This window comes from Leuciscus leuciscus (genome assembly GCF_965113295.1).
Source record: "Leuciscus leuciscus genome assembly, chromosome: 1".
Lineage (NCBI taxonomy): Eukaryota > Metazoa > Chordata > Actinopteri > Cypriniformes > Leuciscidae > Leuciscus > Leuciscus leuciscus.
Window position 1 is genome coordinate 3,208,439 of NC_138725.1, and position 23,500 is coordinate 3,231,938.

The 23,500-nt window shown below is 41.7% G+C and overlaps 2 protein-coding genes across 6 annotated transcripts in view; one reads left to right on the top strand and one right to left on the bottom strand.

Moving 5' to 3' along the window:
- Positions 1-23,500, bottom strand: part of LOC309479756 (uncharacterized protein) — a 223,481-nt gene that overhangs the window by 41,207 nt on the left and 158,774 nt on the right. The gene's annotated exons all lie outside the window — the stretch shown is intronic.
- The window catches only part of LOC309479984 (uncharacterized protein), a 64,583-nt gene that overhangs the window by 35,494 nt on the left and 5,589 nt on the right, over positions 1-23,500 (top strand). For 2 of the 5 annotated variants that reach the window (XR_014199495.1, XR_014199496.1), the window contains exons 4-5: positions 4,082-4,337; positions 18,585-20,183. Coding sequence is in view for 1 of the 5 variants with exons in the window: in XM_082144313.1 (XP_082000439.1) it covers positions 4,280-4,337; positions 18,585-20,125 (1,599 nt within the window). In the remaining 4 variants the exon portion in view is untranslated. Of the gene's footprint in view, positions 1-1,042; positions 2,035-4,081; positions 4,338-18,584; positions 20,753-23,500 lie in introns of those variants that run through there. The other 3 variants (XR_014199497.1, XR_014199498.1, XM_082144313.1) reach the window with 3 other exon arrangements.

Below are 23,500 nucleotides of genomic sequence, written 5' to 3' on the forward strand. Positions count from 1 at the left end.
GCATACCCCCTCCTTTCATTAAATACATTTACATATATATACAGTATGCTTATAGTCGTGGAACGAGTATAGTTAATGCGGGCGTGTACGCATGTGTATACCAAGGGTAGTCCGATGCGACCTCCATAATGAAACGCCCCAAAATTCAAAGCACCTTCTCTTAAGTGTTGAGCATCCCCATAGCACCTGCAACAGAAAATCTCTGGAGCCGCCACTGGTTTTGAGTAGAACAACAGCAGTTTGAAGAATAGCTGAGTGGAATATTTTACTGTCTTTGCAGTCATCAAGTCAGGCAAAAGTAGTAATTATTATAAACTCATTATTGTTTACATTTTAAAACGAACTCCAATTTGTTTAACAGACCCAACAACAAAGCATGGCAATTCCCACTCAGCTACCCTGTTCTGTATTAGGCTACCACTGTTCAGCTTTTGTGAAAACCATAAAGGTGGCTATTAGAAATTGTAATCAAAGCTGAAATGTGGTAACGAGTCAAACTTTTGTTGAACGGAACCTTAAACAAGTTCAACAGAACTTTGAACGTGTCTCTTAATCTAGTCCTACTTTCAGCTGGTGTGGTGGCTTTAGCTTCTTCATTGAGCGGTAGCAGTGGGCTCTCACAGATATCTCATTTGTTGCCCTGTTTTTACCTGATACTTTAATAAAAGTACAAACACACGAAGTGAGAGGTATATAATTAAACTTTATTTAAAGCATGATTAACCTGAAGCAGGACGGAGTCATGACTTAAAACACCAAAGCTAGACTTCTAGCTCTGGCTAGCTAGCGTTAGCAAATTACCTTCAAAGTTGCAAAGAAATGAAGAAACGTAAAATTTAAAGCCTTTATCTAATTTGCTACGTGGTGTCGTACTGGATGCCCGGACGATCCTCCGGATATCGTTAACAGACACTTTCGGCAACTCCAGCAAACACCTTGTGAACTTCGTCTCTGCCATCGTAAATGTCGACTGCCAGTGTTTAATGTTTTCTTCCGTTAACCGGAAATGTCCAAACATCCTCACGCCAATGCGGTGATCGCGGGCGAGTGCAGACTGAATGGGAGTCTATGGGGCTAGACGGCTAAATTTGTCTCTTTCACCCGATTGCCGTTGAGAAATCTCCGATTTTATTGTAGGTTTTGCAAGTTCAACATGGGTTATAGGTCGAAAATTGAATGAACGAGTACTTATGTCCTTTCGATTTCTTACAGGTTGAGTTGTTGTTGCCCATAACACACTAGCATTCTGCTAATGAACGCTGATTGGTCAGTGAAGGACTGATTACGACCAGAGATGCCGCTTGATGGCATCATGGAATCCGAAGCGGGACCAGAAACAAACAAAACAAAAACTCATCTAGCACGTGTATTTACCTGTGTCAGCTGTGTTGTCGATGCCTCGAGAGAAAAGAAAGTGCAGAGCGCGAAAGCACCAAAGCGACTGAAGGATTGCCGTAAAGCAGTATCTCTGGTCGTACGATGTGTATGACGTCATTGACATTTTAAAAGACTTTTTGAAGCAAATAAGTGACTCTAAAAAATCTAACACCCAGCAATGTGTAATTTCTTTGCATCTCCTTTCGAATACAACATTCAAATTACTAGACAAAAAATTATATCCTGAGAAAAGTGGAATTTGATGGGTATAGCGCCATAGACCTCCATTCATTCTGCACTCGCCTGCGAGCGCCCCCGCATGGACAGAGACGTGTTACTGCAGCCAGTCCAGAAACCGGAAGTAACCAGAGAGTGCCAATTCTCTTCCTATTAGACATTCTCTGATAGAGCCCATTAATCACCAGCTGGCGCTTCCTCCATGTTTGTAGTTTTTAGCACTTTTTCACTCGTGTTTGTAGTTCTAACCGAATCCTCGGCCAACGCGCGATGGTTTGTGGGCATTATTAGCCGTATCTTTGGAACCAGCATACTACGATTTGGGATGTACTAATTCTGTTTTCTAAGACTGTTTAGGGCGGATAGTATGCGATTTGGGACGCACCGTCGAGTCTTCTGAGGTGAGGAGAGCAGTTCACGGTATTTCTCATATTTACACAAACATCACACACACTTTATACAGTTTGATTAAGCGACAGACTCATTTCTGTATTGTTTTCATCGATCACAGCGATACTTGTGCGTCTTTTCTGGCGTCTTCCTTCTGAAATAAACATTTAGTGCAGCAGCAGCGAGCATGAGGAGAATATGTTGAGTTAATTCAGACCTGAGCGATGTTGTGTTCGTTTGTGTGATTGTCTCGATGTTTGGAGTGAGAACTGAATGTCAAGAGTTAAAGTTTGTGATCTGTGAGGGGAACTGATGTGCTTTGTGATGCTCTTTTTATTTTTAAATGTTTTATGATCATTGTTAATTTCAGCGCATATTATTTTAATTGTATAAGTAGCCTACTTGATTAGTGTCAAAATCAAACCAGATTTAGATTTATGTGGACATATTATGCTGCTGTATTTATTTCTCTGTTGTGGTTGATGGAGATGAGTGTCATTGTTTTTGTGTTGATGTTTTATCCATGTCATATAGCCTACATGTGAGAAATAACAGTAGGCTATTGTCTTTCAGTAGAGTAGTTTTACAGGCTTTTATCATTTATCCTGACTCAAATAATGTGTTTCTAACAGCAAACACTCAGAATAAAGTGAGATGATCTGGTGATGATCCTGAATGTCTTGTTGAATGAGTGTTGATAGTCTGAGGCTCATCAATATTAACAGATCTGCTGAAAACAATCTTTATTTCATGACAATAGTTCCTGTTGAACGGGGTGGATTGGGATCCAATGCTGCTTCAATGTATATGTAATGAGTGTTTATCATCAAGGTATTAATCAATATTTTTCTTTCTATATATCACATGAGTTGAATGACTTCTCTGGAGATTTTTATTTGGTTATTGAAGTTACCAGTGTGATTACTGAAATGTTATTTGAACGTAACAGTGCTTGCCTATAGAATAAATAGGCAAGCACTGTTACTACATTCAAATATCAAATGCTTCCAGAAATTAAATAGGGACTTGTTTTGTGTTTGAGAAAGGTCTTCAATGTGTTAAAACACATAGGGGTCATTGAAGTCTATAGTTTAAAGGATCATTTCTCAGTTAAAGCCTTACTTTCCAGTTAGACTAAAATGTAGCTCTTCTTGAGAAAGAACGCATTATCTTGATGTTTTGAGACGAGACTCGTGTTTATAGTTAGAGCCTGGCCAAATCCAACCTTGGAAAAGCTGTGTGTCGGTGTGTGTGTGTTAGTCTTCTTGCTTACAGGTTAAGGAACCACTGGCATTGTTGGAGATTGACTGAGTTGTTGTTGTTCGGGACATGCTGGCACCCAGCAACCCAAATCTGCGACCTGGAAGGTCATGACGTGCCTGACTTCAGGGTCCGAGCGTCCATAATCTATGGAGATATGCTTCTGTCTATCTGTATATGTGTGGAAAATTACTATGTTTATCTATTTCTTAGCCAATCAGAATCATTCAACCTGTAAGCAATGACGTAGCTTATACCTTGGAAATGGTGTAACTGCTGTGATCTGTGTAACTGTAAGCGGGGCGGCCTACGAACTCCTGTGTGAGTCTTGAAGCTGAACTTCTGCTGATGAAACTGCAAACTATCTTCAGTAAAACTTTTATTCAATTTTTTATAATTCTGACTCCGGGTCTTCTTTCAAACATCTGGGCCTTGGGTCCTAAACTGTTAACCCCTAACACTGTTTTCTCCTCATTTATTATGCTGATGTCTTCAGATCTCCTGTAAATTGACACTTAAAGCTCATTTCCTTGGTGTCAGCAGACTGAGGGGATTTGTTGGCTACTATATTTTATTTCTGTATTTATGATTTTAACTGTTTTTCTTAACTTTTATTTATATTAGGAATAATTTTAATTTTTTATATTCTTTTCTTTATTTCTAGATACCTGTATTTTAATGAAGAAGCAGTATAATGCTAGAATTAGCAATAAAATAGATGGATGTCTAACAGATATAGACAGACATAAATGCTCAGAAGTGTCACGTATTATTAAAAAAAATTTGAAAAAAGAATTGATATTTTTGATTTTGGCAGATCAGCTCCTCCCATGCTGGAATACATCATCAGAGAAGCTCCTCCCACTGCAATCACCTCATCAGTGAAGCTCCGCCCACAGTAATTCTCCAATAAATGCTGTAAATTCCCATCAGCTACAAGTGAAGACGAGCATCAGAGCATCAGGAAGAGCTGAAATCTGCAAAGACTGAGTTTATTAAAGAGGACAGAGAGAACATGAGTGATCCAGAACCCTGCAGAATGAAACACACTGAAGATCCTGAAGAACAAAGAGGTTGGTGTTTATTCTTCATTCATTCATGATGCTGAAGAACATTCATGTTAGAAACATTCAAGCACTTCACCACATTTAGATAAACAGTTCAACTATGAAATGGTACAGAATAATAAATAGACTTAATTAGGGGTGCAACGGATCAAAAAACTCACGGTTCGGATCGTTTCTCGGTAGGGCTGGACGATTTTGGAAAATAATCTAATTGCGATTTTTTTTACCAATATTGCGATTGCGATTTAATATGCGATTTTTTTTAAGTTCTTTATCTTTTCTATTATTCAACAAAAACAAGCAATAAATCATTGTAAAATAGAGAAGGGAATCTTAGGCACCTCATGAGCCGATACATTTTTTATTTTATTTAATTGATCTTATTAATAAAACTTAAAATATTTAATTACATAATTATAAGTAGGCCTACTTATAATAATTACACATTAAAAAACTAAATTAATACAATTACATGTTAATAATTTTAACAAATATAGCTTCAAAACAAATAACAAAGAGGGAAAAAAATATTACAAGCAATAAACAAAGAGTGCTTTCAGTATTTAAGTAGGCTGTCTGAACGTGTTCATCTCTTTTGAAATTATAAGATGTGGTTTGTCCTGTTTGTTTAATAACTGACTGTGTCACATTACTGGTAAATTCGTGTCATAAAAGCATTTTGAGATGCAAACGTAGCCTACATTTAACCACGTAGACTCGCTCACAGCCGCATGCTCAAACGCTCTTCGCAAAGCGCACGTGAGTATTTGAAATTGAAATTTCTGTGATTTTCATATTTTTAATATATGGGTGATTCTATAATTGGAGATACATTTAGCATTTCAATAAAAAAAAAAAAAAAAGGTTGTCATACAGAACCATTGTTTAAGAATTACCTTGAAAACACTTTAAAGTTGATATATTCAGTGCTATACAAATACAGATAGTTTATTATTTTCTCTATTTTATCAAAATATCACCTGTTCATCGTTTTTCTCGTCAATTCTGTTACGGACGAACAACCAAATATATAGAAGTAACAGTACATCAAAAAATGATAAATCTTTTTAGTTTCATTTGTCATGTAGTCCTTTTATTCAGGCCTTTGAAACAGATATTAAATGTTATATTTATACAACTTCAAAATTAGATTCACCCCCAGGCAATAGTGGATTACAGAATTGACCCAAACCAACCAGAACATGCCTATAACAAGAAAATAACTGCTGAGTTATTGAAAAATACTCGACCAGATATCCCTCTGGATCTCTACATGCCTTGTTGCAACCTTGGTCGGGGGTGGAATTAATCTGAGGATGTCCTCATGTGGGTACCAATGAACATCTTCACGACCAGGCCAAAAGAATCTATTTTTTCCTATTTGGTGCATGCACTTGACCCTCACATGACTCTCATTGACCTCCAGGATGGTACCAGGATAGATATCATGGTCATATGTGAGGACACACCATTGTCCAACCACATCCTGGCTCTCCCAGTGTATGTCTGTCTGTTGGTCTTCATCTCTCTCTTCAACGGCTCTCTCTTCTCCAACGGTTCTCTCTTCTCCAACGGTTCTCTCTTCTCCAACGGCTCTCTCTTCTCCAACGGTTCTCTCTTCTCCAACAGCTCTCTCTTCTCCAACGGCTCTCTCGGCTCTCTCTTCTCCAACAGCTCTCTCTTCTCCAACGGCTCTCTCTTCTCCAACGGTTCTCTCGGCTCTCTCTTCTCCAACAGCTCTCTCTTGTCCAACTCTCTGCTTTCCATTTAATGTGAGAGGATCAGCAGGGAACTTGAATGTCTTTGTTTGGTGGCACTGGCACACCAACTTTTGCTGAGTGGAACAGGAGCAACTCACATCCCGGTAAATTAGCTGATATGGGAAGACTGTGACCACTTGGTGGATTTTCATGGTGAAGGGTACGACAGGAAGTGACTTTGGCATCACCTCCATTGCGATGTTAATGGCATGTTCTTCAATGTAGAACAGCTTCACTGATGATGGTGCATCCACCAATGCTTGAAAAAGTTTTTGTGCATTTGGCACATCTTTCCCACTGTTAGCTAATGCGTCCGCTCTGCGTTTCAGTGATCCTCCAACTCCATCTGGTGCCCCCTTGCCATGACTGGCCTCAAAAAAACTCCATGTTCCAGCTATGAAACCAAGTTGGTAAATTTTTTGGCTCAAAAGAAAGAAATTACCCTTTTGGCGGTACTGGGTGCAAGGCCCATCACTGAAAAAATGGAGCACCGACACTGTGGGATGGTGTTGCTTCAGGTGATCTAAGATGGGAGAGAGGTGGGCCCATATAGCAGCGGGACCCTTCTCCTTTGAGGGTGAAATGGTGCAGAAGCACATATGGTCTTCAACCCCTCCAAAGTAAAGCACTCCCGTGTGGAGTGTTGCCTGCACCTGGGAGGAAGCAAAATGCACTGATTGGATCTCAGCTGCATATTTGCAGGCGTAATTCTCGGAGAAATCTACATGAATTAGGCACTCGTGTGACTTCATCCCTTGCCTTAGCTCATTATAGTGCCGGGACTGACTCCTCATTGTAAAAAGGTGCTTTTTAAAGAATGTGAGCTGGTTAGCAAACAAGTCAAGCAACCCTTCCAATGTAGTTTCACACACCTTTTTTATAGTGACCCTAACAGGCAGTTTTTCTGGCATTTGATCTTTTGATTTCCTTCTCCTTTCTACCATTTCAGTTGTCCACTGTGGGTATGACACCAAAGCCTCAGGGTCATAATCAGCCATTGCTTGGACCTCCTTATTTTTACAGGCATCACAATCTCCATACATGCATTCTTTTTTCTCAATGCTACAGCAGGTTGCCTCCACAATTGATTCCAAGTTGGTGCTGTCAATCACTTTATGATGACGCAACTTTTCAACAAGGAATTTTATGTTCTCATGAACTTTGCATAAGCATGTCTCCCTGTCTGTGTTGGTAGGAGTTACCACCGAGAATGGCTTCATGCGGCAAAACAGGGAGTAGGATATTTCTGTTGCAGGATTTTCGAGTAAGAAACGCTTGTGTAAATTTCTTACATTATCACATAGGAAGCGCTTTTGTTTTTTTTCTTTCATTTTAGTAACTGTCTGACTTTTTCCAGCTGTCAAGCGACTGACATCATCCCTGTTGTAGAACGCACATACTCTATCTTGCAACCTAATCCTCTTAGATGCATATTTTGTCAGTTTGTCATTGTTAGTCTTGCTTTGGTTGAACCTCTTTCTTGACAATCCTAGTGTTTCCTGAACCTTGGCCTGGAATCTGTATTTTCTGATAATTCTGCCAGACACAATTTGTGAAATTATTTGCCTGCTTTTCTCTCATGTGGATCCATGATAATTTTCTTTAATTGTACGCACAAGAGCATGGTGGTAGGTAAGGGTTTTTCTGACATTCTCTGACACATGGCGTCTACCAACTAACTTCTTGGTTATACTTTTAGGAGAATGCCTATCTACTTTCAGTCTCTCACAACGTTTGCGGTACATGTCAGTCTTCCTCTTCTGTGTTGTCAGTGCCTGTTGTAACTTCTTTATCTCTCTGTACACTTTTGAGGTCCTGCGCTTTGCTCTCCTTTGTCCTGACCTCTGCCTGAAATTATATGAAAAGCCTTATTAAAATAATTTCTCAAATAGTTGATTGTGTATCAGCAAATTACATAAGAATAATGTTCTCTGATCAAAAGTAAATTTAAATTCTCCAATATAATAACCTCTGTGCATTCCAAATACAAAACATACTCCATCAACTTTCATTGCACATCAACCACCAACCTCCATTTATTTTTCTAATGTGGACCCTGGGATGACTGTGACTGATCAGAATTCTCTGAAGTGGTAAGGTCTCTACACTGCTCTCGCCTGGCTCGACTGGCAGCCTGGGCATTCCTCCAGTATTTCTGCTGTCTCCTCCTCTCTCTTGGTGTTAAGTCTGCAACCAATCTGACTCTTCCCATTTCTTTCTTTTGCCTCCATCTTTCCCTATCCTTTTTTAAGTTCTCCTCTCTTCTCTCTGGGGTAGCATCACGTCTCGCTCGATATCTACTCTGTTTCTCCGCAGCAGAGAGTGGCATGTCTGAGGCACACATTTTTACATTATATTACATTGTATTACATTATTATTATCATATTATTGTACGATAGCATGACAAATAACCACACATGCTTGGGTGGATCGTGCATGTGTGTGTCTGTGTGTGTGTTGAAATCCTCTGATCATGGTAGAATAACCCAATTGATCAGTGTGTCTCTCTGTGTGTGTGTGTGTGTGTGTGTGTGTGTGTGTGTGTGTGTGTGTGTGTGTGTGTGTGTGTGTGTGTGTGTGTGTGTGTGTGTGTGTGTGTGTGTGTGTGTGGCTATAAACACACATTATGCATTTTTGTGTGTGTTTGCATCATTGTGTGACTGTAACCAAGGCATGGTGAAAACCAAGGCATGGACTTTGGTCAATTCTGTTACCGTACCTTGGTAACAGAATTGACAGTAACAGAGTTGACATTTTTAGCATTTTTTACTAATAACACCACATGCTAGCATAAAGGCTAAGAGCACATGGCCTTATACTAAAGATGATTTTAAAAACTTTTAATACCTCCTTTTGTTAATATCTTTGAACTTTGCTTTCCCTATGAGATTGTTGAAACAGTTTTGACATGTTATATAAGAACTCTTGGTGCAAGTGCCTGTAAGATTACATGTCTTCAGAGAGAACAAAACACATACCTCCTAGTTCTTCAGAGTTTAATACCAAAAGGGAAGTGACATCATCTTGCGTTGCTTAGGATACTGATGCGACAAATAAGCATAATTTAAAGAGACAATAACATGTAGTAACAGAATTGACACAGAATTTATGGATTGGTATTTTTCAACAATAAAAGTTACTTTTAAACAAATTAATTTAGCATAATTTGGAAACTGTCACCAATAATAATTTATAAACAAAATAATTAAAACCCCAACTTGAAATTTGTAATTTAAAACATGTTTAATGCATATTTTACCCTTGTTTGAAAAAAGTACCACCCACTTAGGACAGTGTGATATCATGACTTTCAGCATCATGAAATAGCTTTTAAAATAAAATATTTTCTAGTTTTACACTCTAACATTTTGTGACTCTTAAAAAGAATAAAAAAAAATTAAAATGTGTTTTTGGAGTAAAATTTTGGTAAAGCTGTTAAAAATAAATGGCTTCGGACTTCAAATGTATCTCCAATTAAAGAATCACCCATATAAGCCAACTGCACTCCAAGACATATGATGCCTTCGTAGAACATTTGTAAGTAAAATACCGGCGGGCGAGCGCGCACTACTGAAGTAACATCACGCAGACCGCGCGTATCTCATATCTTGCGCAATGAAGCCCGCGAATGTCCTTGTAACTCGCTTCAACTTTTCCGAACTTTATTAAAGATTATTTCTCGTAAGGTTAAAATGGTGTCGTGTGTGTGTGTGAGAGAGAGAGAGACAGAGGAATTAGAAGCAAGCAGAATATGGTTGTTTATAAAGCACGCGCGTCGTACACGTCTGTGTTTAAAACTAAGCTCAGACATATACAATACAGAATCGTTGGAGAGAATCTATAACACGATATCACATAAATTAAACATAAACTGTTATTTCCTGTAGCCAGGTCTATATGTGTCGCGTGCCACGTTGATGCTTCATCTGCAATACAGACAGGTTTACTCTGGCGTGTCACGTGACCAGACTATAATCGCAGCTTTGCGGTTTAAAAAATCGCATTTCATCACATCGCGATATTATCGCAAATGCAATTAATCGTTCAGCCCTATTTCTCGGATCAGAGTCACGGATCGGATCATTTTTCGGATCAGCAAAAAAAAAAAAAAAAAGACAAGACAAATAAACACACGATTTGTCTTTTTGTTTATTAACATTTTTAAAATATTAAATTAAAATATATAAAATCAACAGTGGGTGCGCGACAGGTTCATTCCATGAAGCGTGACTATAAACACACTGATAGCGTTTGGGATGGCTTTAGCCCGGTCTGATTGTGCAACGTTGAAACACTGGGGTGATGTCGCTTCAAATGCGTGGCCATGCTTGATGTGTTTCCACGGATGTCCCGATACCACTTTTTCACTTCCGATACGATACCGATGCCGCAGCATATCGGCTATTTGCCGATACCGATATCAATCCGATATTTTTATTTTATTCTTGAACTAATACTACTAATAATAAAATATATGGAAGCACTTTGCTCAATTAGCCACATAAAAACATCTCACTCAAATGGAGAACAAATACTTCTCCAGTATATAGTCCACAACAACAGTTGATAATGAAAGACTGTCACCCTTTATTCAAAAGACCTTGAGATATGTTTGGTAATTGTAGGCTACCTGAATGAATTTAAAATTAATTTGCTATATTTCAGATCAATATATTTGTTTCCTTAAAATTCAAATTAACTTTAACGTTATTCTCATCTGAATTATAAATAATTTATTTCTGTATAAAATGATACTACCATTAAAAACACATTTGATTTTCTTTTTTAATCAATGTAGAATGTGTAACTTCAAAATAAACAGATTACTCTGTTTGAGGACAAGAAATGAAAACCAATGCAATATAATGAATATGTCCAAAAGATGAGATAATTTGTGTGTGTGTGTGTGTGTGATTGTTCGATCGCGCCCGTGCCTCTCTCCCTCTCTCACTCTCTGTCTGACACACACACACTCCAGCATACATCGCAGCCTGTTCATTTTGCTGCGTTCATATTTTTTTACAGTCTATGGTTCACACCATACGCGAATAGAGAGTCAAATTCACGTCTAGTTCGATGCTTGAACAGTTTGAATCCTTCCGCGCGTCCAAAGCGAATAGGACGCGCCGCGCGCGTATAATGATAAAGCGAGCATTTGAAGCGAAATAGACGCGTGTTCCAGGGAAGCCAAAATGCTCCCATACAGGGGATTTAAATGACGCGGGGCGTTCAAGCTCCTCCGTTCCTCCGCTCGCCATGACCACGCTGTGTGTGGACTGAACATGCGCACAACTTTTTTTTTTCATAAATTAATCTGCGGATCACGTGTGTGCCGAACCGAAGATATTGATCCGAACGATCAATGATGATCCGTTGCACCACTAGACTTAATGTACAGATATTACAATGTGCAGTTTTATTTTAAGTCCACAGGCTCCAGACTAGCATCTGGGTGCAGAGAGTATCTGGTGGCACTGGTGCTGACAATAAAGCACTAAGCTTAAAGGAGAACTCGACAACTCTAGCGAACTCTAGTCTCGCGTAGCCAGACCTTCAGACTGACGGCAGAAGGTCTGGACTCTATCGCAGCTTTTCTTGGCCAAGAGGACGTTTGACTGACATATAACGCAACCAATCACAGTTCGTTTTGTTCCGCGTCATGTTTAGGGGCGTGCCAATATAATGTCGATGCCCCTACAATAACAGACCGGCGTGCATTTAATAAATTATTCATTCAAGAATGTTGTGCAAGTTTACTGCAACAATGGAGCCGCAAACTTCACATACTTTTGAAAATCCAGCGTTTAGTTGATCCTGGTAAGCGCTCATTTGTCTCAGTTGTAAACACAACGGCTTTCTTCTTCCACGAGGGGTTTTGGCGTCACAGCATTTGTTTCCAGACGGACCGTTAAAGAACGCGACACACACGTCTCGCGGACATCCTGTAGAATTTAACCAATCAGGTCGCGACTTCGAAACTCCTGAAGTGTTTCCAGAAAAGTGTGCCATATGCATCAGACGTTTAGCCAACGTTCCGTGGGCGTGACGTCTGAGGCTGAGACTAAGCGAACTCTAGTCACTTCTTCGCTGATTTTCCCTTTTGTTGTCGCATGTTGTCACCACGAGCTCCCCCTACAGCTGTGGTGGGGCGTATATTTCACAACACGGCCGTAAAAAACTCACTTGCGGCGGCCTCCTCCCCCTCTCTACCGCTGCTCATGTGCGTTTGTTTTGATCGGAGCAAGCCAACTGTATCGTGTGGAGCTATGTCTACCGAGGTGGGTAATCTGCTAATACATCATACATGCGTGTGTGTTTATGTTGAATTGGCGTAAAAGCAATTTGTGTTTCGCGCTCGTTCTCGTTCTCGCTTCTCACGAGACTTCCAATTTCTGTCTTGCCGGGACAGTAGTCCCCAAGTTGCAAGGTTGGTTTACCGCCTGGGAACGCTGGGGGGAGCGGGGAAAGTCACCAATATCACCAGAACAGGTTGTTTAACCATCCAAATGATTTCTAGACAGTTTTATTAAGTTAAAAAAGTTACCAAGTTCTCCTTTAATTTAGGGTGTAGATGACATTAACTTTAATTATTATCATTCATAATGTTTTAATATGAATTAAAAGCAAAATGAGTGAAAAAAATTGACATTAGGGAGTGAAAATATCCAATAATCATCCTACTGTTTACAGTGGTAATTTATTAATTATAATTTAATTTAATTAAAATTTTTAGTTTTAGGGTAATCTTTGAAGGATGAACAAAAAAAATGTGTTATCACGTTAAAAATAACACAAAATATTATAGTTTTGAAGTGCTGGAAGAAGATGTGTAGTACTTGTAAGCCTTTGACTATTTCTGTCACAATTCATAGTTCCCTTTCGAGAGGTCTCTCGTATTGCGTAAAGCTAGCTTACGCTATGGGAAAACCTCCTTTTCTCGAGAATATTGAAGCAAACTTTTTAAAACACAACTGAGCGCGAGAGCGGTCATTGGCTGTGCTGCGGCAACTGCACGAACCTATGACGAGGCGGCTTTGACGCGAGAAACAATCAGGGCGCCTTGGTGCGTCAGAGTCCGCCAGTATGGGTGTGGTCAGAGGCTATATATTGCCGTGCCTCGCCTAGGTGCTCCAGATTTTTACTCCTTCAGCGACTTCTCCACTTCGCTGACCTCCGGAATAGAAGCACTCACCGCGGTTGAAACGCCTTTTAGCGGGATAAGCTCCTGAGGACGTTGGCTTCATTCGCCACCTTCAGCGCGCTGTTTGGCTGTGCCATCTGGGGCGCCATATCCTTTTTTTGCAAATCCTGTGTGTTCGCCTCTGCGTTCACACTCTAAAAGTCCCCAGTCCCCGTGTGCCTCGGTCTCTCTCCAGCTGTGTCCCTCGCCAGTCCTGTTTACACTGGCCGACCAGCGCCCCTCTCTGCGAGCGGCGGACCTCATGTCATTCGGGGCTTCAGACAAGGAGGAAGAGTAAAAAGATGAGAGCCTTTCCCTTGCGGCTTCGGACTGCGACGACTGGGCGGGGTCCGTTTCCGGCCCCCCTCCGTCTGACAGTGCTTGTGTGTAGGTGTGCAAACTTTATAGCGGGCAGATGACCTACATATGACACATGGAGAAAAGAGCTCCTTCCTTGCTTTATTTGTGTCGCCGTGAAAATGGTGTATATTTGCAGGCGAGCGTGCTTCACGGCAGACTCGTTGGCTGCGGAGTTTACATTTCCAGCCGCCTGAACAGAGGGAACTGGGGAATGTCTGAAGGATTTTCGAGAGATTGGTCCGGCCTCGGCGGGACTTGAATTCTCTTTTTCTTCCTGTGGCTAGGACGGCTTACGAGGCTCGGGGTCCAATGCAATCCTGGGTGGGGGACCCCGCCTCTCAGGGAACGGAGCGCATCTAGCAGAGCGGGAGAGGCGATGGACTTCATTCGCTGGGTGGGGGGCTGGGTGACCGGCGGCGCTGACTTGGGCTGCTGTTGAGGAGGCTTCCTTCTGGTCTGGCAGCTCGAAGCCGAGCTGGAACGTTTCGGAAGGAAGTGGCTCATCGCCTGTGATGCTTTCTGTGCCTCCTTGTAGCGCTTGGAGAAGCTCTTAACGGCCTGGCCAAAGAGACCGGAAGTGGAGATGGGGGAGTCCAGGAAAGCCGCCCTATCTGCCTCCTTCATATCCGTTGAGTTCAACCACAGGTGCCGCTCGAGCACCGTTAGGTTGGCCATGCTCCTTCCGATGGCCTGGGCTGTAGACTTCACCTCGCCCCGTAGCTTTTATCTTTAGCACCGTCAACGTTGGAGAGCGCTGAAGAGAAAGAAGGCCATTATGATGTGTGCGCCCCTACACATAAACACTCCCAGATAGGCACAGACAGGGGGCATGGAGGGTTTAACCTCTTAGCGCCCTTGAGAAAACACACAATGAGGTCGTTCCCCCTCCCCCTCCTCCTGTTGTGGCAGCCATAACAGCGTTTCACGCGCCGGTAGCCGACAAACCACTGGGAAGGAATGACTTCATTGTGTGTTTTCTCAAGGGCGCTAGGAGGTTAAACCCTCCGTGCCCCCTGTCTGTGCCTATCTGGGACCTCTCTAAAGTCCTGGAGGCCATGAAGGGTCCCCCATTCGAGCCACTTCAGTCTGTGGACCTGAAGTTGCTCTCGCTCAAAACTGCTTTTCTGCTGGCGCTTGCCTCAGTCAAGCGAGTGGGCGATTTACAGGTGCTATCTATGAACGCCTCCTGTCTGGAATTTGGGCCAAATGACTCCACGGTCATCCTTAAACTTAGGCACAGTTATGTTCCTAAAGTGCTCTTCTCCCCATTCAGAGCACAGGTAACTTCCCTGCTGGCTCTCTCCTCGCCAGATGATGAGAGTGATGCGTATTTACTCTGCCCCGTAAGGGCTCTCAGGATTTATCTGGAGCGTTCTGCCTCGTTTAGGCAGTCAGAGCAGCTCCTTGTATGCTTTGGCGGCTGCACTAAAGGTTTAGCCCTCACAAAGCAGAGACTGACGCGCTGGATAGTGTATGTTATCGCGCTAGTTTATAAGTCCAAAGGCCTTTGCCCCTTGGGCGTTAGAGCTCACTCCACTTTGTGGGCCTGGTCCAGTTGAATACCCATTGAGGACATTTGTGCAGCGGCTGGCTGGGCCTCGCCGTTCTCATTTGTGAAGTTTTATAACTTGGAGGTACCCACCTTACAGGCCAAGGTTCTCTCACTGTAAAAGTGTTAAGCACCCCCTCCTCCCTCCTTATGACCATGAACTACGGTTCCTAGTTATCCAGTATATGAAGCCCATCTAGAACTGGCTTATATTAGGATCATGCTTCCCTTGTGGTTCATTCATATGCCTTGGGTTACGGTAGGGCGAAGTTAGCATGCACAGCGTTTTTGAAGGTAAGCTAGCCTTACGCAATACAAGAGACCTCTCAAAAGGGAACTACTTGGTTACGTTTCGAAAGGGAACTACTTGGTTACTAACGTAACCTCAGTTCCCTGAGGTGAGAAAACGAGTATTGCGTAACCCGGCGTGCTACTGTGCTAGGATCAGGGGATTGCTTCAGTCGTTTAAAACCTGGAGCACCTAGGCGAGGCACGGTGCCTAGGCGAGGCACGGAGGTATATAGCCTCTGACCATACCCATACTGGTGGGTTCTGTTGGCCAGGCGCCCTGATTGGTTCTCGTGTCAAAGCCGCCTCGCCATAGGTTCGTGAAGTTGCCGCAGCACAGCCAATGACCGCTCTCGCACTCAGTTGTGGTCAGTGCTTGTTTTTAAAAAAGTTTGCTTCAATATTCTCGAGAAAAGGAGGTTTTCCTATAGCGTAAGCTAGCCTTACGCAATACTCCTTCCCTCATCTCAGGGAACTGAGGTTACGTTAGTAACCAAGTAGTTATGGTTAGTTACTACATTAGCCTAAATCCATGGTGAATGTTGCTGATTTGTGGACTGAAAGCCTTCTATAAGTGTTTCTCTTGTTTCCACGTCAGTGCTGTTTGATCTGATATCTATGGGTTAGGGCGAGTTAGGGAACTCTGCGTCGAATCGAAATGTTTCTCACTGGATCTCGCAGCGATGATGTTAGAAATTCTGAGGCGAATTCAATGGACTTTTTCACTGGATCTCCAGAGTCTGGATCTCCTAGTAACAGTGTTGTGTGATCGAGACCGGCCCGCATCTGGCAAGTTCGGGGCGCTGCGCTGTCTATGATTGGTCCGAACTAATAAATGGTCAGGGAAGCATAAATGAGTAGGGCATTTTCATTCCACTTTCATTTTGTTTGCATTTGCTGCTCGGCAACGTCATGGTCGCACCAGCGCGACCTAAAAAATATTTGGTCGCACCGGCAGGAAAAATGGTCGCAAAAGGCGATCAATTGGTCACAGTCTGGAGCCCTGCTGTTTTTTTTGTTTTTTTTTAACAAATGGTCAGTAAACGGAGGTTTGAGAATTTTATATTGATTGTCAACATCAGATCAAGCTAAATACTATTTGAACTGTTTTATTTTAAATAATCAGTAAACACCAAGTTACTAATAAAGTTGTATTTGTCAAATATCATATGCTATTCATAGTTATAGAGATTCTTCTTAGAGTAACTTTGGTAACAGGGATGATGAATACAGTCAGTACTACAGTTTGTGTAAAAACTGAGACAATGGATTGAGATTATTTTCTTGTCCTCCCATAATCTAATAGAAAGAGCCCAGATGATGTCACTTCCTGTGTGTCACAGTTTTAAGAAATAATCTGTTTTTTTTAAAAGGAGGAAAATCATGTCAAAAGTAACAGGATTGAGTGAAACATGTACGGTAGGACATGGGTAATGCTAATAAACGCTTGTGTTATTTCTCACAGGGTAATTCACTTGAGCTTGTGTTTCTGGTGTCCAACTTTCACATGCGCATGAATGGAAGTCAGTGCAAGGAAAAGTCTAGTGTGAACGGCCATAAATAATTAACGGTTTTAGTCAAATAAATATCAATCTCAAAGTTGGTGTAAAAATGTGGCAGTACTGTATATTTTAATGTTAATATCATGTTAGATAATTGTGTCATTTACCAAATATATTTAATAGTTCTTGCTAAAGAAACAAGGGATTTGTGCATATGTTTTAAAAATAATAATTGGAAGATAAATTTACCTCATTCATGAAAAGTTTCAAGGACATATAATCTATTTATAAAAAGGCATCAAATTATCATAATATTTTATAACAGTTGTCTACTTTCTACTAGGGCTGGTCCGAATACCATTTTTTGAGCTTCGAAGCTTCGATAGGAATTAACATCGAATATTCGAAGCTTCGGAGGGAGGGGGCTGAACATATTATTCTCTCTAATAAAGGCAGGAATCTCTATGTGTCTGTCTGTTTGCATTTAGATGATTTATCTTGCATTTTGAACCGTTCATCAAATCGACTTCCCGAGTGCAGTGTCACATTTGGTGCAATATAGACACGCGAGACGTGACACGTTCAGAATTAATAAACTTTTAATACAGAACAGCGCGAGCGGGAAGCGCGAGCGGGAAGCGCGCGCGCCTCTCACGCACATGGCTCCGAGAACGGACACTGCACTAGTGATACAAAACACAGCCTAATTTTTTTCTGAGTAACAAATAACTCTCAGATCAGAAATCAGCAGCACAGTAATTACTGACACAGTAAAGGGTAGGCTAATATATTGTTTCTATTCTATTTCCACAATGTCAAAGCAACGCAGCTTATAGCCTACAAGCTCAGGCATGCACTTCTGCCCATACAAACTCCGCTGTTCTGCGCTCTAAAATAAGAGTATTGTATTTCGCCCAAAAACGCTAAAAAAATAACCGTGTGAGAGCGTTTTAGGCTATATCATGTTATAGCCAGATATGACGACGCTTACAGCACGCGTCACCGCAGATCAGAATCTATTCATCAAGCCAACGTGCAAACTATCGCAAATCAAAGTGAAAGTGGGCTTTAACACACAATCAACTTCATTAAAAGTAAAGAACCGAAATGATCTTACCAGGGCTGTTGCCGCTCTCTTATTGCGGTCTTTGATTTAGAAATTTTAGCAGCACGATCAGTAAAATGCAGCTTATCTGTTGCTGGTGACGTGCACTGACTTTACATCTGCCTATAGCGCGGGATTTGAAGTTCGGATTCATATCCGTTTTGCAAAAACACATTTATGTGTTCATTGTTCATATTGATAAATCAGAGAGAGCTATCCGATCTGAGAAAACGCATGACAGCCCCATTCAAGCGCGAATGGGAACCGTTTCTAGGGGGATGCCAGGTGTAAAAAAATAAATAAAAATTTAAAACGAATATTCGAATGTCAAATTTGAAAATCGAATACCAACCCACCGAACGAATATTCGAGTACTCGAATATTCTGGTACAGCCCTACTTTCTACTATTACATCAGGGCTCACTTTCATGTCCTTCACTTTATATTTCTCTCTTTAAATTATTTTGATGTACTGAAAATGAAATTAATAATTTTCTCTTTGATTTCAGACCTGAGTGAAGAACTGAGTGAAGTGGAGGAGGAGAGTGAAGAACTGAGTGAAGTGGAGGAGGAACATCATGTCCAACCTGGAGGAAAACCTTTGAGTCGTTTAAAGACTAAAAAGACATTGTTAAAGAAAAGAAGAGCCAAGAAATCTTTCACCTGCACTCAGTGTGGAAAGAGTCTCACAACCAAACAAGATCTTAAACGTCACATGAGAGTTCACACCGGAGAGAAGCCGTTCTCATGTGATCAGTGTGGAAAGAGTTTCACAGCCAAAACAAGTCTTGAACGTCACATGATGATCCACACCGGAGAGAAGCCGTTCACATGTGATCAATGTGGAAAGAGTTTCACAGCCAAAACAAGTCTTGAACGTCACATGATGATCCACACCGGAGAGAAGCCGTTCTCATGTGATCAGTGTGGAAAGAGTTTCACAGCCAAAACAAGTCTTGAACGTCACATGAGGATCCACACCGGAGAGAAGCCGTTCACATGTGATCAATGTGGGAAGAGTTTCAGTCAATTATCATCCCTTAATCTTCACAAGAGGATCCACACTGGAGAGAAGCCGTTCTCATGTGATCAGTGTGGCAAAGCATTTCTTAGGTCATCACACCTGAAGAGACACCTGACAGTTCATATGAAGGAGAAGCCACATTCATGTTCTGTGTGTGGAAAGGGTTTTTCACAGCTGCAATATTTACACACACATCAGAAAACTCACACTGGTGTGAGAGAGTACATGTGCTTTGAGTGTGAGAAGACTTTTATTACAGCTAACAGTTTAAAACTGCACCAGAGAATTCACACTGGAGAAAAACCTTACAAGTGTTCACACTGTGACAAGAGATTCAGTCACTCAGGACATCTGAGATCACATGAGATGATCCACACTGGAGAGAAACCGCACATGTGTAATCAGTGTGGAAAGAGTTTTGCTTTTAAACGTGACATGAAGCTACACATGAGGATCCACACTGGAGAGAAGCCGCACATGTGTGATCTATGTGGGAAGAGTTTCACAATCAAACAGCAACTTGATATTCACATGATGATCCACACGGGAGAGAAGCCATTCATGTGTGATCAGTGTGAAAAGAGATTCTCATGCAAAAGTTATCTTAAGAGTCACATGAGGATCCACACCGGAGAGAAGCCGTTCTCATGTGATCAATGCGGCAAAACATTTTTTAGGTCATCAGAGCTGAAGAAACACCTGACAGTTCATACGAAGGAGAAGCCGTATTCATGTTCTGTGTGTGGAAAGGGTTTTTCACAGCTGGTTCATTTACATACACATGAGAAAACTCACACTGGTGTGAGAGAGTACATGTGCTTTGAGTGTGAGAAGACTTTTACTACAGCGGACAATTTAAAACGGCACCAGAAAATTCACACTGGAGAAAAACCTTACAAGTGTTCACACTGTGATGAGAGATTCAGTCATTTATCACATCTGAGATCACATGAGAGGATCCACAGCAGAGAAAGCCGCACACGTGTGATCAGTGCGGGACGAGTTTCTCCTTTAAAACTCACCTGAATCTACACATGAAGATCCATACAGTGGAGAAACCACATCACCTCAGTCTGAGATCACAGTAAAGTAGTTTATTTTCATGTGCTGAGCAACAAAGTCTCTTCTGTGTAAGTTAGACACACAATCACCCTATAGCCAAATCTCTCCTCTCCACCTATAGCCGGTGTGTGGTGAGCACAGGACACTTTGTTGATTGATTGATATCTATTAAACGTACAGTATGTAATTTTGTTCGCCGCTTGAGGTCGTTAACCTCTTACAATAACAAAGGCGCAGTTTAATGATGCAACGTTTGCTAAGAATTATGGATCTTGTCGTCAACGTCAAGCCGACTGATATAATAATGTTTATGAGTAAATACATTGATGTTTTTATCATGACTGTGATATGAAGCAATAGAGCGTCTGGCGCGAGTGATTTCAATGTTAAGACGCGTTTACGCGCGTCTGGAGGTCTTGTGGCGCGAATTAAGCGCGGCGCGGTGGATGTAAATTCTCCTCATTCGCACGTCCACTTCGCTTCAAACTTTTGCTTTTTACACGCGTCATATTGTTAACGAACTTTAGCGATTTTTTTTTTTTTTTCAACCGTTTTAAGAACATGAACGTAAATATGAACACAAGATTAAATGTGACATAAAGAATATGATTATTGGCAGTCATGTTGCCTCTGAAGTCGGTGTATACGGGTACATTTCTCATTCCTCCTTCGTTTTGAAGTGTGGTCCCGAAAAATCTTCATTTCAAGGACCACCAAACCAGACGGAACACACAACAGAGCTTCGTCATGGACACCCTCAGCATACAGCCGGTGAGTCCCATGAAACTAGTGCTCCTCGACAGGTAGAGAAACAAGCTGATCGACTTACAAATCGATGGCACAAACAGGGAGCGAGACCCAAAGGCACTCGAGACATCAGATTGTCACGAGCCCCACATATTGCCGCAGTAGCATCCTCTACCTAAGATACAGCTCTGACAAGGATTGCAAACACTGGTCTCCTACCACCACCTATACATCTTGAGAACAGATTTGAAGTACTAATGAATGTAAATGAGGAATCCCCAAACGTGATGAATGTGATTGAACACAGACTGAATGGGCCAGTAGCTAACACTGATGCTAACTGGCGCTCAAGGTTGAGCAGACAGCTGCACTCAGCTCAGAGCGCAGCCGAGCCCAGGACTCTGATAGTGGGGGACTCCATAATCAGAAACATTAGCGGCAGGGATACAACTACGTGCTGCCTTCCACAAGCTACAACTTCTGATATAAACAGGGAACTTCAAAACATTCTGATGAAACATAAGACTGCAAATCGACTCATCATACATGTGGGGAAGAATGATATTCATAAAGAGCAGTCAGAACTCCTTAAGAAGGATTTCCATGAACTTTTTGAAACACTTAGAAGACTGAAAGTTCAAACATTCATCAGTGGACCACTCCCAGCAAGAGGAACAAACAGGTTTTCACGGTTGCTTGGGCTTAATACATGGCTGCAAATAAAACCCTGCAATATAAAAGGAGCGAACTAAATTGACCTTTTCAATCTTTTCTGGAGTCAGAGACAACTCTGGGGATTGCCATCACCCAAACAAATTTGGTTCAAGAGTGCTAAAGGACAATATCTACTTCTCCCTCAATCATCCTTCTGCAGTGTGTGCCAATCTAAACAGCACACACACACCTGGACACAGTATGAATGACCACATGACTTCACTTCAGCAGCAAAATGGACATGTGGTTGACCTATCACACAAGGACAATGCTAACACCACTCCGCCACAACAACCTCTGCTCACGGACACAATCTCAGCTGAGCCCTGCCCACAGAGCTCACCACAGACAGACATATCAGAACTGCAGATTCACCACCCAAGGACGACTTCCTGGAAAACAGCCAGGGAAGCCAGGACAGCATATCACAACCTCCTATAACACCAGAGCAACAGCCTCTCTCACCAGACATTTTATCCTTATCTCCAGCATCTCCACTTCTGTGCTTCTCACAGAAAATGGAAGAACTGGTGTATGCTGGAACCAAACTATCCCACTCTTTTGCTGCAAGCCCCCAGATACCAACCAAAAAACGGCAGGCACCGCTACCACCCAAGCCTGCGGGCCCAGCTCGCCCTCCCCCTCCTCATGTGAGAGCTCTTCGGCCTCTGCCACAACGCCAGGGCCCACACCCTCCTCCATCTGCTCGAGGTGAACCAAAAACATCAGATACCAGCTCTCAGTGATGTGTTTCGGGTCCCCGTTTTGATAACCGTAACTTTCTCAAATGTTTACAGAACAAGCGGGAACCCAGTGTGCCTGTATCTTTCTCCATTGCTGTTCTTTCACAAGATAGAAAGTCTAAGGCCTTCAATAGCCGTACAGCAAACCCAACTAATGCATTCGCTCACTTAAAAATAAATCACTTCTAGTCAACGACTTAACCACAAACAACCTGGATGTTATGCTTCTGAATGAAACCTGGCTAGAAGACAGCTGCAGTACAACAGTCCTCAATGAAACAGCCCCTCCTAACTTTACTTTTATGAGTGTCTGCAGAGCTGGTAAGAGAGGTGGGGGTCTAGCTGCTCTTTTTAAAGATATCTATCAATGTAAGCAAATATCATTTGGGAATTACCCTTCTTTCGAATATCAGTTGTCAAGCCCCTCCTAAAAAAGAACAATCTGGAAAAGACCATATTAAAGGGATAGTTCATTTTGAAATAAAATTTTGGTATGTTTTAGCTTACCTCAAGGGCATCCAAGATGTAGGTGTCTTTTTCCGCAGTAGTTTCAATTTTGATATTTTTAGGCTGTGATGGAAAATTCTTAAATCTGACTATCTAAAATAAAACTGTTGCGTCTACTAATCGACACTTAATAAATAAAACTGTTGCGTCTACTCATCGACACAGAGCGTCTACAATCGACACTTAATACCCTTTATACTCTAGCTCTTGCGTCTTCAATCGACATCTGGCCGAGTTTCTTAACCTAACTTCTTTGCTGCGCAGCATAAAAACAAATGAGACAGACTTCAGTAAATGTCCCTCAGATGGTTTATTCAAAACGGCTGGGAGTTCTCGAGCAACACTCAGAGATTCTCGGCCCAACATAAAAATACAATAGGCTTTATAGGGTAAAGCCAGACATATCAAAATAGAATCATCATGACTAACATGTCATGCGCCATCAATATGATTGGTTGAATTGTTTAAAGCAAGCCCCCCCTTGTCATTACCCTTTGTTAGCTACATCAGCAAAATATCAAAAACATTGTAAGGGGTTAATATTTCAGTCAATCATTTCACAATACAGTCAAAATAAACAGAACATTGAGTCCTTTCTAAAAGTTCCATTCGACCCAGGTTACATTGA